The sequence below is a fragment of the Patiria miniata genome, unplaced genomic scaffold (genome assembly GCF_015706575.1).
Source record: "Patiria miniata isolate m_02_andy unplaced genomic scaffold, ASM1570657v1 HiC_scaffold_8, whole genome shotgun sequence".
Classification (NCBI taxonomy): domain Eukaryota; kingdom Metazoa; phylum Echinodermata; class Asteroidea; order Valvatida; family Asterinidae; genus Patiria; species Patiria miniata.
This window is the reverse complement of record NW_024037075.1, coordinates 6,511,954-6,528,041: the sequence shown is the minus strand read 5'-3', so window position 1 is coordinate 6,528,041 and position 16,088 is coordinate 6,511,954. Positions and strand designations below refer to the sequence as shown.

At 41.5% G+C, this 16,088-nt stretch overlaps 1 protein-coding gene across 1 annotated transcript in view; it reads left to right on the top strand.

Annotated features, from left to right (window-relative positions):
- The window catches only part of LOC119719278 (PAN2-PAN3 deadenylation complex catalytic subunit PAN2-like), a 29,733-nt gene extending 14,303 nt beyond the window's left edge, over positions 1-15,430 (top strand). Inside the window, exons 12-26 of the mRNA XM_038188671.1 lie at positions 496-659; positions 1,765-1,893; positions 3,285-3,434; positions 4,200-4,365; positions 5,391-5,503; positions 5,780-5,878; positions 6,252-6,394; positions 6,900-6,999; positions 7,326-7,457; positions 8,741-8,891; positions 10,097-10,251; positions 11,542-11,685; positions 12,663-12,842; positions 14,416-14,509; positions 15,028-15,430. Of these exons, the coding sequence (XP_038044599.1) occupies positions 496-659; positions 1,765-1,893; positions 3,285-3,434; positions 4,200-4,365; positions 5,391-5,503; positions 5,780-5,878; positions 6,252-6,394; positions 6,900-6,999; positions 7,326-7,457; positions 8,741-8,891; positions 10,097-10,251; positions 11,542-11,685; positions 12,663-12,842; positions 14,416-14,509; positions 15,028-15,203 (2,096 nt within the window). The 3' untranslated portion in view covers positions 15,204-15,430. The remainder of the gene's footprint in view (positions 1-495; positions 660-1,764; positions 1,894-3,284; positions 3,435-4,199; positions 4,366-5,390; positions 5,504-5,779; positions 5,879-6,251; positions 6,395-6,899; positions 7,000-7,325; positions 7,458-8,740; positions 8,892-10,096; positions 10,252-11,541; positions 11,686-12,662; positions 12,843-14,415; positions 14,510-15,027) is intronic.
- Positions 15,431-16,088: the final 658 nt, after the last annotated feature.

The following is a 16,088-nucleotide window of genomic DNA, read 5'->3' as shown; positions in this document are numbered from 1 at the left end:
TTCTGCTTGATTTTAAGAGATACCGTAACTGATTCACTTAATCTAAATACAATTAAATTGTATTTTTATTTCAATACAAAATTAGTTTAAAATTTACTTGAACTTTTCCAAACCACACCTTCACATACTGTTTTGAACCCAGCCAAGCATTTGGGAACAATTTGTGCAATGTGCACAGCCGTATACATTTGCACACAATAAATTTATCTCTGGACATTCATTTTTAGCTGTGTTGAATAATTGGCCTGCCTTCACAAAATATGAGTCAGTTTATAAGTACCGGTAAATCATGTCCAAATTCTTATCCAAAGTTTGGAATGTCCTTCTTTGTTCCAGTAATCTACAGTAAACTGTTCTCTAGAAACCCAAAACATTGTTTGCTGCATAACTCTTACATGTTTGATGCAGATCACATATACATCCACTCAATCAGTAGTTTTGTACTTCATTTAAATAACCTATGACCTTTTGCTATCTACCCTAAATGCATCACAGATGCCGATACGCACATGTACATGGTTCCCAAGTACTACCGCAAGGTGGAGATCAAATACTCTAAACTTGGGGTCGACGACTTTGACTTCCGGCACTACAACCAGACTAACTTTGCCGGTCTGGAACCCCACATCCCCAATGCCTACTGCAACTCTATGCTACAGGTAGGCAGCCTTTGTACTTGCTGCGTGCAGCCGATTTCACGAAACAGTGCGTAACTTACGTCATGCGTAGGACTCACAAAACAAATTTGTTGCCTAGCTGCGCAATTAATTTACGATCGATTTCATGAAACTTGGCATAGCTGCGCAGCATTTTAAATAATTTAAATGTCTTGGACAAGGAAATCAACAGCATCTACAGCGGCTGTTTTTGAATTTGACTATTCAGTCACAAAACAGTTGTTGAATCACACCCGCCATCCATTTTGTCTGTGGAATCGTGCAGCAACTGTAAAAAAATCTGTCACAGGTACAATAGCAAAGCAATTACTTCAAACACAAAGCTGTGGGTATCTTGAATGAAGGTTGATAAGTTGAGCAATGACGGGCTCCACAACAATCACAATTTGCCAGTAAAATAGTTGATTTTCGGTCGCTACGCCATGACTTGAGCCACCTAGAGTGATTGCTTAAACTATGCCATGATTTGTTGCGTAAAAAAATGTTGAAACGGTGACCAAATGTCAAATGTCAGTATAATCACCATTGCTCACGTTTCAGAAATTTTGTCCAGAATTAAACTGTTTTAGACATTTCTGGTTCATAGTGGTTTTGTATTGTAATCTTGTAATCTGTAATTCATTTGTTGATATTGATCCTGCTATAGTTGTAATATTTCGTTGAGCCACTGCGTTCTGTGATTCATTTGTTGATATTTATCCTGTTATAGTTGTAATATTTCGTTGAGCCGCTGCGTTCTGTGATTCATTTGTTGATATTTATCCTGTTATAGTTGTAATATTTCGTTGAGCCGCTGCGTTCTGTGATTCATTTGTTGATATTGATCCTGCTATAGTTGTAATATTTCGTTGAGCCGCTGCGTTCTGTGATTCATTTGTTGATTTTTATCCTGTAATAGTTGTTATATTTCGTTGAGCCGCTGCGTTCTGTGATTCATTTGTTGATATTGATCCTGTTATAGTTGTAATATTTCGTTGAGCCGCTGCATTCTGTGATTGATTTGTTGATTTTTATCCTGTTATAGTTGTAATATTTCGTTGAGCCGCTGCGTTCTGTGATTCATTTGTTGATATTGATCCTGTTGTAGTTGTTATATTTCGTTGAGCCGCTGCGTTGTGTCCTGGAGAGTCACCTGTGCACCAAGGAGTTCTGCTTAGCCTGTGAGATGGGTCTGCTCTTCTACATGCTGGACCAATCCAAGGGACAAACCTGCCAGGTAGGTCTGTGTGCACCATGCATTTGTATCTGACTGGCAAAAGCTAATGGGGCCAATATACAATAGGTTCCAATCGTATGACGTCAAAGTGCCACGTGATCATCCGATTCCCCCGTGATCGGCCACCATTGCAGTAGGCAAGCGTTTGGTTAGCAACCACGTTGTGCATTGTAAACTAGACAGTAGGGTTTATTTTCACGTAAATTAATCGCAAATTTTGGATCAAATGGCATAATGGTCACTACATGTGCCATGTATGGTCGTCATAATCATGCCGACCCAGCACTGGGTGTTGGCTCTGCACTATTCTCACAGTTTTTGCCATCCATCACAGCTTTAAAAGCTTGCCTACTACCCACTGCATGAGGTTCTATAAGATCTTTGCCTACTACAATGGCAACGCTGACGTTCCAGTACCCGTATGTAGGCCAGGACACGGGTTCAGTGAGAGCCCTCTATATCTCAAACTGACTTTCCTTAAAAACTGATATATATTTTCTTAACTTTATGTCCGTTTAAAAGGGAACAATAGAAACATTTGATATCTTATAACGATCGGGTTACAGTGGTTAGGTCAGAGTTTAGAAAATGTTTTCTTCTGGGTTTTTTTGTTAGTGTTACACTTCTTTTGGACTGGCATTCCTAAATCAACTTGTATTAGGAGTGAGTCAAGTCAATCCAAATAGATTTTGGTTTCAGAAAGGTAAACGTTATGTAATAATTGTCTATTGCCTAGACCCTTGAGTAGCATTGAACAAGTGAAACAATTTTTGCTCATTGTTTCAAAATTCAATCTTAATTTAAATGTTAGGCTGTGTACCAACCGGGCTTCCAGAGCTACGGGCTTCGGCTATGTCTATTTTCAGCTTGTTCCCACCAAGTTGTAATGGGTGAATACCTAGACAGTAGCTCTAGGCATGAGATTTGGATGCAGCATTACTGTATTGAGTTACAGCACGCTACTGCGGTAATGCACTATGCAGTCTGTGGCTATAGCCCCTCCACACACACAACTATGGTCTTGAAGCTGTTCGGGGGTGTAGTATATCTCACAGGATTGGAAACAACTTTCACTTAAGTTTTGTTGCCGGTTCTAGTGACAGGATGATTGCTTACGCCCACCCTACCAGCTCAGTTGATGATATAAACAAGATGGTTCTTGTTACTGGGGCTAGTGCTTGGCTAGGAAATTCTGGGTCAATGGTTCAACCAATTTTAAAGGGGTCCACACATGTTATTGACCAATGTTTTAATGAGGAACGTGTGAAATACAAAATGTTTTGACCCAGACATTTTCGGAGTAATTAGAAAATTACTCAAAAAAAAGACTGCCAAAAAAGTTCCTTGTTGAACCAAGGGTATAATTTTATATTTTTTAATTGATTTTGCAGGCAAGTAACTTCCTGCGAGCATTCCGTACTATCCCTGAGGCTTCGGCGCTCGGCCTGTTACTAGGTGAGGCAGAGGAGGCAGCAGGCAAGGCCAACTTCCCCAGGCTCATTCAGAGCTGGAATAGATTCGTGCTTGCTCAGCTCATACAGGTAAGTTACATCATTAGTTGTAAGGCCAGTTAACAGTTGAGGCCCGTCCGATCGTGAAGCAAATTTCACGAAACAAAACCTTTGCCGTGAAATTGGTGCGTTGTGTTTTTTTTTAATTAGCAGTAAATTATTTGGGCAACAATAATAGTCACCATTTTGGTATTTTATTATTAATTCAAAAATTGTTACTTTTTCTACATTTCCATTACGTTTGTGTCATTCAAGAACATTTTCTTTCCATCAAAAGGAAAAATATCAAATTGATGTTGGAACAATAATTCATTATATTTCATGGAGGCATAATCTTAAGAAGCCAACATCATAGCTAATTTATCTAGCTTAATACTGTTCTTCCCATGTGTCCAAGTGCCACCAGTGTTTAGAAGAACAAGCTCGATTGGAAATGTTTTGGAAGCTGGGGGCCAATGAATTCGTGTTCATGCATGAGTCACGTGATTGTGCCATGAAATATCTGGAAAGGAGTAGTGTTTTGAGTAAAAAAAAATCTGGCTTTTGATCCCAGTGACGCCATGATGACCTGTGACCCCAGTTTGGTTGTGTGACATGTTGGGGCTGGGCTACTGATACTTTTGACAAAGTTTGGTTGAAATCGGTCAAACTATGTAGGAGCAATATGTCAACGTTTGTTTCCAACTAACGGACTAACAGAGAGACACAATGATTTGTTAAGCTGCTATCCCGCAGCTAAAAAAAATATCAGCACTGATGGCATAAAAAGATGAATTTCTAAATATTTCCTTGCAGGACACAGCAACAGCAGAATCAGAAACGGAAACAGGAACAGACAGGGTCAAGCAGATGTTTGAAGCAGACGTCAAGACAGAAGTCAAATGTAGATGTGGGAAGGAAACGGAGAGGTCGTCAGTTAGCCTGTTGGTCACCCTCACGTACCCAGAGTTCCTTCCACCAAGTAAGTCAAAAGCCATGAAACTTAAAGGTACCGTCCATCATTTGCAGCTAGCCAAAAAGTAACTGACGTAATTAGTGTTGAAAAGCATGCTTGGTTTAAAGATAGTAAGGGGACTAAACTCCCTGTGGAATTATTCTGTCTCGCAAGCTGTCATATTGAAGAAAACAATGAAAGAAGGCCTTTCCAACGATGGGTCTAAAGATGCATCATGGGAAATTTCCGTTAGTAGATTTTTTATTTGGAGAAGCTCGCGCAAGCGTTGACACGACGCATGTGCGCGCGCGGTTGCTATAATTCATCAGTTCAGTGCTTGACATCGCGTAGCTGCAATCGGCTCAGTGAGAAGGTGTCTCAGACGCTGAATTCAGGCCCAATTGGAAACACAACTCAGCAACTTTTGATTTGAAATCGAGATCCTAGAATATTGTTTTCTCGGAATACACAGCGTTCACTGAGATGAAACTTCATGAGTTTAGTTGTTCAGCACCCTTCTTTAGATTTTGAGCAATTTTGTTGCTTCAAACGAACATAATGCACAAATTACAAATGGTGGCACTACCTTTAAAAGTACGTAGGGACATACACCTATTTATTTGATACTCGCAGTGAAGAAAGGACTGGTAGTAAATACCCTGTAAAATTATTGCTATCACTTGTTCATGTGCACCATCAACGGAATCCAGTTATGAGACCCGATAAAATGTGCATATGTTTTAAACGAGGCTCTCGCCCACTTCGAGGAGGGGGTGGTTTCGCCACCCGTGGCCCACTTTGTTTCTTAGAGGGCAGTATTTTTTATTCTACTAAATAATAAGACCTTTCGTAGATTTGTAAATTACAACAATTATGAATGATGGCTGCTGAGCATGAGGTCTCAGGCTAAAACATCCTGTGATGTAGGTATTGCGTACTGGTTTTCAGATAATTGTTGTTCGGCAAAGTTAAGCACAAACATCTGTGTAACAACTCCATGAAGTATGTGTTTCTCCTAACAAATTTCCATTTTTTTTATGTTGTCTTCACAGCCCCCACAAGACCTGCCAAAGAAGTGTCGTTTGCATCCGTCCTGCAGAACAGTATGCTGCTGGATCAGACCATGCAGGCGTGGTGTGATGACTGCAACAGGTACCAGCCTACGGTAAGATAAATAGACAGATAGCCATGCAGGCTGACTGTCAGACATACCAATTTATGTCATGGTTTAATAATTGTCCATTGGTTTTTGTCTGGTTTGATGTGTAGTGCTTGCTTTTCCATTTTATCATTTAAATAAAATTTAAATTTTTAAGTGTAGTATTTTCAGAATGTTTCATATCCAATATTGTAAAGTGCATTTGAGCATATTTTCTGGAAATTGCGCTGTAAAAATGGATCAATTATTATTATAATAAGTATGTCTTCTCCTTCTTCACAGTCTCAAAAGCGGACCTACAAGCGCTTGCCCGATGTGTTATCCATCAACTGCCATTTGGAGTCCAACTCGGACATCATGTTCTGGAAGATACAGGAACAGGTAAAGATAGACGATAACCCTCACCCTGCCAGACACAACATAGTGCAACAGCTGTTTGTGGGACCATGCTGCATTTAGCACCAGTGCATTAACGGTCAATTTTGAGACAATGAGAGCTAGTCCCATTGAACAATGCCACTATTGTATCCTGCTACAGTTGGCGACCACAGCCTCTGAGGCAGTGTGGCCTTGGGGATTTTTAACCTGTTGGGTCCCGAAATTTAAGGTTAGGGTTGCGGTTTCTTGTCAGTTCTTGCCGACTTTTTTTCAGGAAAGAAGTCAATTGCGTTAATCTGTATGATGTATGATGTCTCACAAATGTACAAGTCCAGCAACACTATTCAATAGACATGATATCCATATCCCATTGCAGTTAGCGCACGCCAGGGATGCAGAAGCCCATAAGCAGCAGTTAGAAGCTAACCTGGCCAGTATCAAGATGTGCCGATATGGCCAAGCATGCACGAGGCAAGGCTGTAAGTTCAGGCACATGGACGAGAGAGACGCATCCAACCCGTAAGTTTCTCTTTCTTGTATAAATTTTAGTTTTAAAATTTTTTAATTATTATCACAGCTGGTATGTTTCCAAAGAACCTTGTAGACAAATGAACAGTTCTGTTACCCATGCTATTTTCGAGTAAATCCCGAAAAGTAGATTCCTTTTCTAAATTGCTAGTTTTCTAGCAATACAAACGTTATTCACTTTTGAATGAGGCATCGACCAAAAAATTCGGCCCATGTTAAGTTATTTAATTATTAATTTACAATTATTTACAAATTATTAATTATTGGCTGGTTCCCGCCCCACAATCAGCATCGATAATGTATGAACTCCCACAGGAGCCAGTCTGCTCTCACAGTGGATCTGTTCCTGCCCAAAACCAGAGGGTTGCAGACGTCTAAAAGAGAAAAAAAGGTTTTTCTGTTGGAATAAAACATATAAGTTGAACATTTATTGAATGCAACTTTAAAATGGGGAAAGCAACTTTAAAATGGACATTTTCTTTCTTTCTGAAACTAGCCTCCTACAGGAAGAGAACAAAGCATCCTGGCTACCCCTCGGTCTCAGGATGCGACTGAATAAAGACGGAACCCTGGAGATCAAGGAAATCAGAGATGATGTTAGTACAATATAATACATTTTGTTACATCTCATGCATATTGATGGGCCAAGTGTACTTTGCTCATTGGTCAATTGCTTAAATGGTAGTACTACATCTATTAGGAACTGGTACCCCATGGTTGGCAGTGCTTTTCATGCAATGCATCATGGGACAAATTGACGTTTATTTGTAGAGTTTGTGAAACGGTTAAAATTATGATATGTGATGACTTGTGATGACTTGTGATGGACTCGACTACCACACTGGTTTGCAGTACAGTAGAGGATAGGGAGTGTTTCTAACGAAAAAAATCTGGGTTAATGATGTTGTAATTGTTTTTGTAGGAGAAGGTAGACAGTTCTGGCTTTGTTGACTACTACCTACATGCATCCATCGCTCACATCAAGGATGTACGGACGGGAGGAAACCTGGTAGCTCACATACAGGTGGGCAAGACCTACCACAAACGCAAAGAGGTGAGACTTCTAAACCATTCCTACCAACTATAAGTGGACTTTAAAATAAAATAAAAAAATTTACAAAGTACTGTTTCTCCAAATACTGTCACAGGCCAATATGGCCCATCAGGCGAACGTTTATCTCCGGTTTCCGTGGCATGAAACGACTGAGAATATTTCTATTCCCCCTGGATGGGACTAGTCCATCGCAGGTTACTCCCCTGCTATTTTATACTCCGGGTAGTGTTGTGCATCGGGTCAGGTTGTCCGGGCCTAACTGATCCGGAACATTACAGATACAAACCGAATCCAAACCGAAAACGATCTGAACTCCCTAAAATCGACCCGACCCAACCCGACAAAAATTCGAGGAGAACTAATCCGAACCGACCCAAAACCGAACCGACCCCCAACAAAATATCTGGCTTGGGCAACTGTGTCCGCTTTTTGTGCCTGAGCTTACCCACGTCGCGTGAAAAATCGTCTCTCACTGACTGTACGGCACTCACAACGTGACCCACTGGTGGGCCTACATGTTGTAGACCATGCGTGTTAGACCACGAACCATTTTGGTCTTACCGGGCACAGTGACTCTGTAATAAATGTTTCCGAACTGTTTCAGTTTTTTTTTGCGGTTTATTTTGGGTTTTTCCAAAATGGTTTAACCGACCCAACCAGAACTGAAAATCGCAAACGCGAAACCAAAACCGACCCGACCCAACTGATGAACAAATCAACCAGACCCAACCCTAAGTCGGTTTCGGGTCGAGTCGGTTTCGGTTTCGGGTCGGGTTTGCACAACTCTAGTCCCGGATGGAGAGAGGGAAGTGGGGGTGAAGTGGCTTGCCCAAGTACACAACATATGGCCATATATCACAGATCATAAGCACAGAATTTGTTGCTACAGTAAAATAGCATCAGGCAATCTCAATTATTTTTCGTGGTTGGGATATATTTTGAAAGGATTTGGACATTCACCACTTGGTACATAGAGAGACTGTTCATTAAAGAAGTTATTTTGTATGCATAACGGTGAATGTTTCTTACACGTAATGGGTTGCCAATCCGTCACAGGTTACTCCCCAGTGAATTCTGGTACCTATTTTATACTTGTGGTTGTGGAGAGGCAAGTCGGGATAAAGTACCTTGCCCAAGGACACAACAAATAGCCAGCAGCTGGATTCAAACAGCTGACCCATCAATCACAAGTCCTGAACACCAAGGACAGGCCACACTCTGCCAAAATAAGTCCATCATTTAAAGTTATGTCACCAAATTGTAGTTTTTGTATTTTTTTACAGGGAGTGACGCATATGCAGTGGTATATCTTCAATGACTTCAGTATTGAGTCCATTGAGAGGCACGAGGTGGTCCAGTTCAACATGGAATGGAAGTCACCTTGCGTCCTGTTCTACATGAGAGAAGACATCAACGACCACTATGACATCACAAGTAGGGACAAATAATATCTGAAATCTTGATTAACCGCTTCTGAAATTCCACAGTGGCTGCAGATGGCCAACCTTTTTCAAACCCCTGTATTTTAAAAACAAATGAAGACTTTATTTCCAAAATGTTAAATATCCATTTGAAAAAAAGTGATAATGTTGGACGGTTATGAAAACCTATAGAGCATGCACAGCACAACAGCTGTTCTGAAATGCAGTTTTAACTTTATTATACATGTATTCTTTAATTATATAACAGCCATTCGAACTGACTTTGGACAACCGGGAGAGGGCAGGATTGCAAAGGGTGACAAAATGCATTAACAGCGTTTTGAAAACAAATTCTTCCCGATACACATGTGAAGGTTTTTAAAATTCTGTCCTGGAGTTCAGGCTTCAAAATTAATAGAAAAAACACTTTTTCATTCATTTTATTCTGGCTAATACTCTTATCTTGAAAACAAATTAAAAAAAAAAGACATTTAAACTTTTGCCTCATTTAGGGAAACCTTTGCGTTATATATCAACAAAAGTGTACATACAAATTTTTGCACTCAAGCACGTACATCACTATTATCCCTACTCATCAAGCCATTAAAACATTGCAAAGACCATCTCAGCTCTCTCTCTGAGTACCAAATAATTTGACATTTCCATTCTAGCAAAAATCACTCACCCTGTTTTTTTCTTTTCTTTTTTTAATGAAATTTACAAAATTTTAAATGAAAATCACAAAAGCCCCTACAGGTACTAAAATAAGGACCAAAGTCAGGCACAAGGGTCAGTTGCCACTGTTGCAACTGTTAGCACATCCACCGCATGAAATAGTGCTTAAGGTTAGCAAAGTGTTAAGCAGCACTATGTTATTAGCCCCTAATCTGAAAGACATTGTGTTCAAAGAAAAAATGCTTGGTCAAGGTGGAAACAAATTTGTGTCTTTTGTTTGGGTTAATCATCGAACCAAAGTCATTGTGTGTCCATACAGTCCTGTTTTACTATACTCTCGAGGACAATGCTTTGTGTTTCCCTTTGTCCCTGTAATATAACACTCTTCCGTAGACTAAGCACACAAACTTACTACAGAGGACCGTTTCCAACAAAAGACCCAACTCCCGAGGACTGAAAGGATCTGTTGTTCTCCCTTTGTGTGTCGGTCCTCAGGGGCTATGTAGAACACGTACTAAGGTACTTGTTTCTGGTATTTTGCAGTCAATACCCCTATAGACCACACCGTCCTGCAGCCGGAGGCGTCCCTGTCGCAGGGCGCCCTCAGTCACAGCACCTTCACTCCGCTGGACGTCGACGAGCTGCCAAAAGAGGGCGACATTGTGGGCATCGATGCTGAGTTTGTCTCGCTCAATCAGGTAATGATTCCAAGCCTGCATGGCTGATCAGTCAGTAAAGTCTGTCAGGGACCAATATGGCCCATCAGGCTGGCGTTTATCTTGTTTCCAGGCATGAAACGACTGAGAATATTTCTATTCCCCCTGGATGGGATGCTGGTCCATCGCAGGTCACTCCCCAGCTAATGCCGGTACTCATTTGTACTCCTGGGTGGAGGCAAATGGGGTGAAGTGGCTTGCCCAAGGACACAACATATGGCCAGCAGCTGGATTTGAACCCCTGACCCTCTGATCATGAGGCCACACTCCCCACATGGCTGATCAGGCGGCAGTTCCAGCCCTTGTTTCTTGGCATGAAATAATAATAATACAAAGCACTTATAAGGCACACTGAATCTTCAAAAATAATCTCCAAATATTAAAATCATTCAAAACCTCCTTTATGGGATACCACAAGGAAGAATTCAACACAAAAAATACTGGGACAAAATGAACTAGCACAATCAATTACTAGCTGTCACAACCGAGTGGCAGATTACTTCACTGAATTAGAATCCATATTCAGTGTAGAATTATACCAAGCACATGAGTTCAAGTTGAGACTGATATGTAAATGTAAGTAGTCAGAAAATCCCCCATATGTGGTATAACATTCTAATGTAGGTTACTTCATAACAAATACATGTATCATTGGGTGTAAATGGAGACGTGAGAGTAAAGTGCCTTGCCCAAGGACACAGCACGTGGCCAGCATCTGGCTTCAAACCCCTGACTCTCTGATCACAATTGGTCACTGTTGTAGTCGGGTCAACCAGAGGCCTTCACAAGCCATCACAAGTCCCTTGCAACTCCTCCAGTGTCAAGTCTAGTCACAAGCTGTTCAAGTAGACTGTGATGAAAGCAGTCCTATATTATTATTCAATCCATGTTTCTTTTGGCTAGATATGTGCTGGACTTGTGATTTGGGTCAGTCCGTGAATGAGGAGGTCAAAAAGTGTGACATTTTTGTGTCCCTGTTACACCTGACCTGTGTAACTTGCCGTATAAGTATCATTAAAATTGACTTCACACGATTTTGTATTTGTTTGGCAGGTACTTTGCTTTACATAATCACACAGATAGAAGGCATTAAAGAATGTGTCCTGAAGTTTCAAAATCTTCCATCAGATGTAACAGGGACACACAACAAAATGGACCCACATTTGACTTGCCTATGGATGGACTGGACTGCAATTCTTAAACATACACACCCAAGCCACACTCCTGAATGTTCATCATTTTGTCTGTTTATTTGTGATTTTCCTCTTCTAGGAGGAGGCTGAGATTCGTAGCGACGGCACACGATCCACCATCAAGCCCAGCCAGATGTCTGCTGCTAGGATCAGCGTGATCCGCGGCCAGGGACCCCTGACTAGCCAGGCCTTCATTGATGACTACATATCCACACAGGAACAAGTCAGTCATATTTATCGTGAAACTGTTTGTGTATCCATATCATATTTCGATGGTTTTGAATTTTTTTTACCCATTAGTACTGTACAGCCATACAGTGCTGGAGCGGTTTGGGGTGGTACAGAGCACAGCTGGTAGGGTGATTTGGGGTGGTACAGGGACTGTTGGGTTAACGAATCTGCTCAAAAGTTTAAATCGGGAAAACAAGCAGGATAGCCAAAATGAATAACAATTGAGCATATTTTAGCTGTCAAGTCAATCAGTATACAGCACTAAATGCAGTAGTTTAATGCATCTAACTCAAAAATATGAGAAGAAATCTGCCCAGCAGCATTACATTACAATTTGTTATATTGTGTCTTCGATGATGTAATCTCATCACTCGAAAACAGTTACGTGCCAAGTTCATACATTTAAAAAAAAAAGACTAGGCTTGCATAGTTGAGCTGCACTTGAAAGCCTCAGTATAGGACATTATTTATACTCTGTGACTCGGTCAGTCAGAAAACAATAGGCTGGCCATTCGCGTCAAGCAACGAATATGCAGCCTGCACAGTTGTCGTAAACTGCAGAATTCTGCAGACAGTTTACAGACAGTCTGCAGACTCTTTATTGACACTGACCCTAATCGTCACACGTTTCTCTGCCCTTCCTCTCAAGTTGTTGATTACCTGACAAAGTTTTTCTCTGGCATCAAGTCAACTTTTCAAAGAGTATACAGACTAGGCAGTTCTAGAAATGTGCGTAAATCTGCAGACGGTCTGCAGACTCTCTATTGACACTTGTCCTTATCATGCTTGTCTTCCCCCAGACCAGAGGTCATGGATTACCTTACCCTCCTTTAAAGCATGAAGCTTTTTCTACGTATGCAGACTGGTCATTCTTTTTAGAGAGTATACAAATTAGCTGGTTCTTATTATGTGCAGAATTCTGCAGGCAGACTGATTATCCTTCATCTGTCCTGTTTTTCCTCATCTAAGGTCGTGGATTACCTGACCAAGTTTTCAGGCATCAAGCCCGGTGATCTAGACGCCACTATCTCCTCCAAGCACCTGACTACGCTCAAGGCCACCTACCTCAAGCTGCGCTACCTGATTGACTGCAAAGTCAAGTTTGTTGGCCACGGACTGCGCAAGGATTTCAGGGTCATCAACCTCCTGGTGAGGGCATAGTTAATGCTGTACTGTCCATGGATGCCTTGTAGTCAGTGGCGTAGCCACCGGGGGGGCGTGGGGGGGTGACCGCCCCCCCATGAAACCTTGTCGCCCCCCCAGTCGCCCCCCCACTGAGATTTTGAGTTTCTAAAAAAATTATCATTGATCGACATGACGCCATGGGCCTTTTATGTACTACAATGTATCTTTTGCTTAGAAAATATTGGTTAAAGTGGTCAGAAATTGCCTCAGATATAGCACCACAGAGCATTTAGAATCCAAAATTTTTCGGGGCTCTTAAGCGGGCCCCGAACCCCACGCCTATAGCTCAGAATTCTGGTAGCTGATTCAATGACTCAAACCTCGAAAACAATGTTCACAAAATGTTCTTATGCCTTTAGCTGAGAAAACCTCGAAAATTATGTTTAAATTATTATCTTTTGTGCTAAGATAATTATTGGTTAAAGTGGTAAGAAATTGCCTCAGATCACACCACAGAGCATCGAAAATCCAATTTTTTTCGGGCCCCTTAAGTGGGCCCCGAACCCCACGCCAATAGCTCAGAATACCGACAGCTGATTCAATGTCTCCAACCTCAAAAACAATGTTCATATAATTATCTTTTGCCAAGAAAATATTAGTTAAAGCATGGAGGAAAGTCGTAAGAAATTGCTTCAAATCACACCACAGAACATCTAGAATCCAATTTTTTTCGGGGCCCTTAAGCGGGCCCCGAACCCCACGCCGTAAGGGCTTCGCGCTTCGCGCTTGCATCAGTTATGATCAAGGTATGTCCCCCCCCCCCACTTTTGAGAAGCGATTGACGCCCCTGCTTGACGCCCCCCCATGAAATGTTCCAGCCCCCCCCCCCCCCAGCGCCCCCCCACTGAAAAATTCCTGGCTACGCCACTGCTTGTAGTATAGCATATTTTTTTCATTGCTACTTTTCAAACAATACGACATTTTTATATTGGGTTTTGCCTTTCGCTGATGTATTTTATACACACTGTAGGCTCAGTGTTGTCCGAGGGCTTGCAAGAAAAAAATTACAAGCTTACTTGGATGGAACTCGAACCCACGACCTCCTGCTAACTATTCAGACGTCTTACCACTCAACCACCCAGCTTGCCGGGGTCGGCTGGCAAGTTCAAGTCTGATGTAACAGCAGGTACCGCAACCAAACATTTTGAGTCCCACTGGAGTAAGCTTGTGAATTTTTCCTTGTAAGTCCTCGGACGATCCCGGAGTATACAATGATTTGCCAATGATTTTCCGACAGGAAATAGTTGTAGTCAGTTGCAAGTCAAGTTTCAAGTAATGGGTGAAAAAAAAATTACAAGACCGGCAAATGTGGCCGGTCCAGCGAAAACCTCGAGCTCTTGAGCTTTGCGTACTGTCAGATGCTCCTGTAATCTCCAAGATCCTTGTGTTGGGGACTTTGTCTTCCCAGGATACCCCCCCCCCCAGTCCATTGGTATCGGAAGTGGAAAGCCATGGATCTAGTATAGAAAGCCATGTATGCAAACATGTTTGTAAATTTAACTACGATCTTCACATGTGTAATCTTGACTCTGCGCAGGTTCCACACAAGCAGATCATAGACACGGCTGCCCTCTTCAACCTCCCCAAGCAGCGGATATTGTCCCTACGCTTCCTGGCCTGGTTCTTCCTTGGTAAGAGGAAATAGCATCTTGTCTTACAGACTGTACAAGTATATCATGCTTTGAGAGGAAGTTATTTCAATCATTTGGTTTTTGCAACATTTGTAATTGATTATTTACACATGTTGCTATGAAACACTAATTACAATATTACAATTTCTAATTTTTAGATGGAAGTGAAGAATAACTAAATTGTTTCACTTAACATGATAGTTCTATTGTTTTTTAAACAGAAAATTGCTTTGTGTCCAGAGCACCCTCTTTTTCCCAAAAATATGGCCTATATAGACTTATTCGGTGAACAAAACTTAAAACTATCTTTTAGGTGGAACATGCATGCTGCACGTATTCTTAAAGATGAGGCACCCATGCATCTTGGTAACCCTATTGGCCGAAGGAGCCCGGAGTGCATGCATTATTTTTGAGCGCGAGCCTGGTTCAACCTCAAAAATAGCTTCTGGTCACCGAATTAGTCTATATAGCCTCGTTCTCTTCTCCTACTTATGTGTCCTATTCCTCCTTGTCTTTAGGCATGAACATCCAGTCAGAGACCCACGACAGTATCGAGGATGCACGGACCGCCTTACAGCTCTACCGCAAATACTTAGAGCTGACAGAGAAGGACCCAGATGATTGGCAGAAGGAGCTGAAACGAGTGTACAGTGAGGGACGCAGCCTGCAGTGGAAGGTACCCGGAACTGCTTGAGAGAGTTGACCAAAAAGATTCAACTGTATTCTTACGTCCCTCCAGGAAAGACTTGAAATTCTGCCAGAATGTTTGGAGTATCAGCAAACCTTTTTAAATCAGAAGGTCCACGGAACTACTTGAGACAGCCAGGCTTAAGTATGGTAGACAGGTGATGAGATTGTGCCTTGGAATTTGGCACGCAGTCACAGTATGTCCTAAGAAAGATATTTGGCTATAGAACCATCGCATATTTGTCCTTTGAAAAAAAATGTAGGTGGAATAACCAGCACTTTTTTGAAAATTTTGAAAATTGCTTGTTATTCTACCTATATTTTTTCAAAGGACAAATCTGCGATGACCCTATAGCCAAATATCTCTCTTAAGTCATAATCAGACTGTGTGCCAAATGCCATGTTTGTATCATCAAAGGCACAATTCATCCAAATATTTCTCCTATCTGCCCACTACTTACGTGGTAGTGGATTTTAAGAGTCCACAGTATACCGTCCTCAAAATATCACAGCATTCGGTACTATTAGGTACTTACATAGTGTCAAAATACAATAAAACATGTGGTGTTAAGGAAACTGCAAACAGGCAGCACGGGCAGAACTTCAAAGGCCTTGCTGTGGGACTCGTCAGCACAATTTTCACCTAGATACCATGACCACAAGGAGTTCAAACAACTATAAATATTGTTCAGATCTTGCCAAGTTGTTTCCGTCACTTTTTTCAAGGGAGTTTGCACAAATCTGGCCACATTCAAGAGAGAAAATCACGGTTATGAAATTCCATACCTGACACTCCGTACGTTTTTGGAGTGCCAGCGAAACGTCAGCAGACCAGTATACTTAAGAATATTCCTGGAACTACTTGAGGGTGAAAATTGTAACTCGTGTCAGA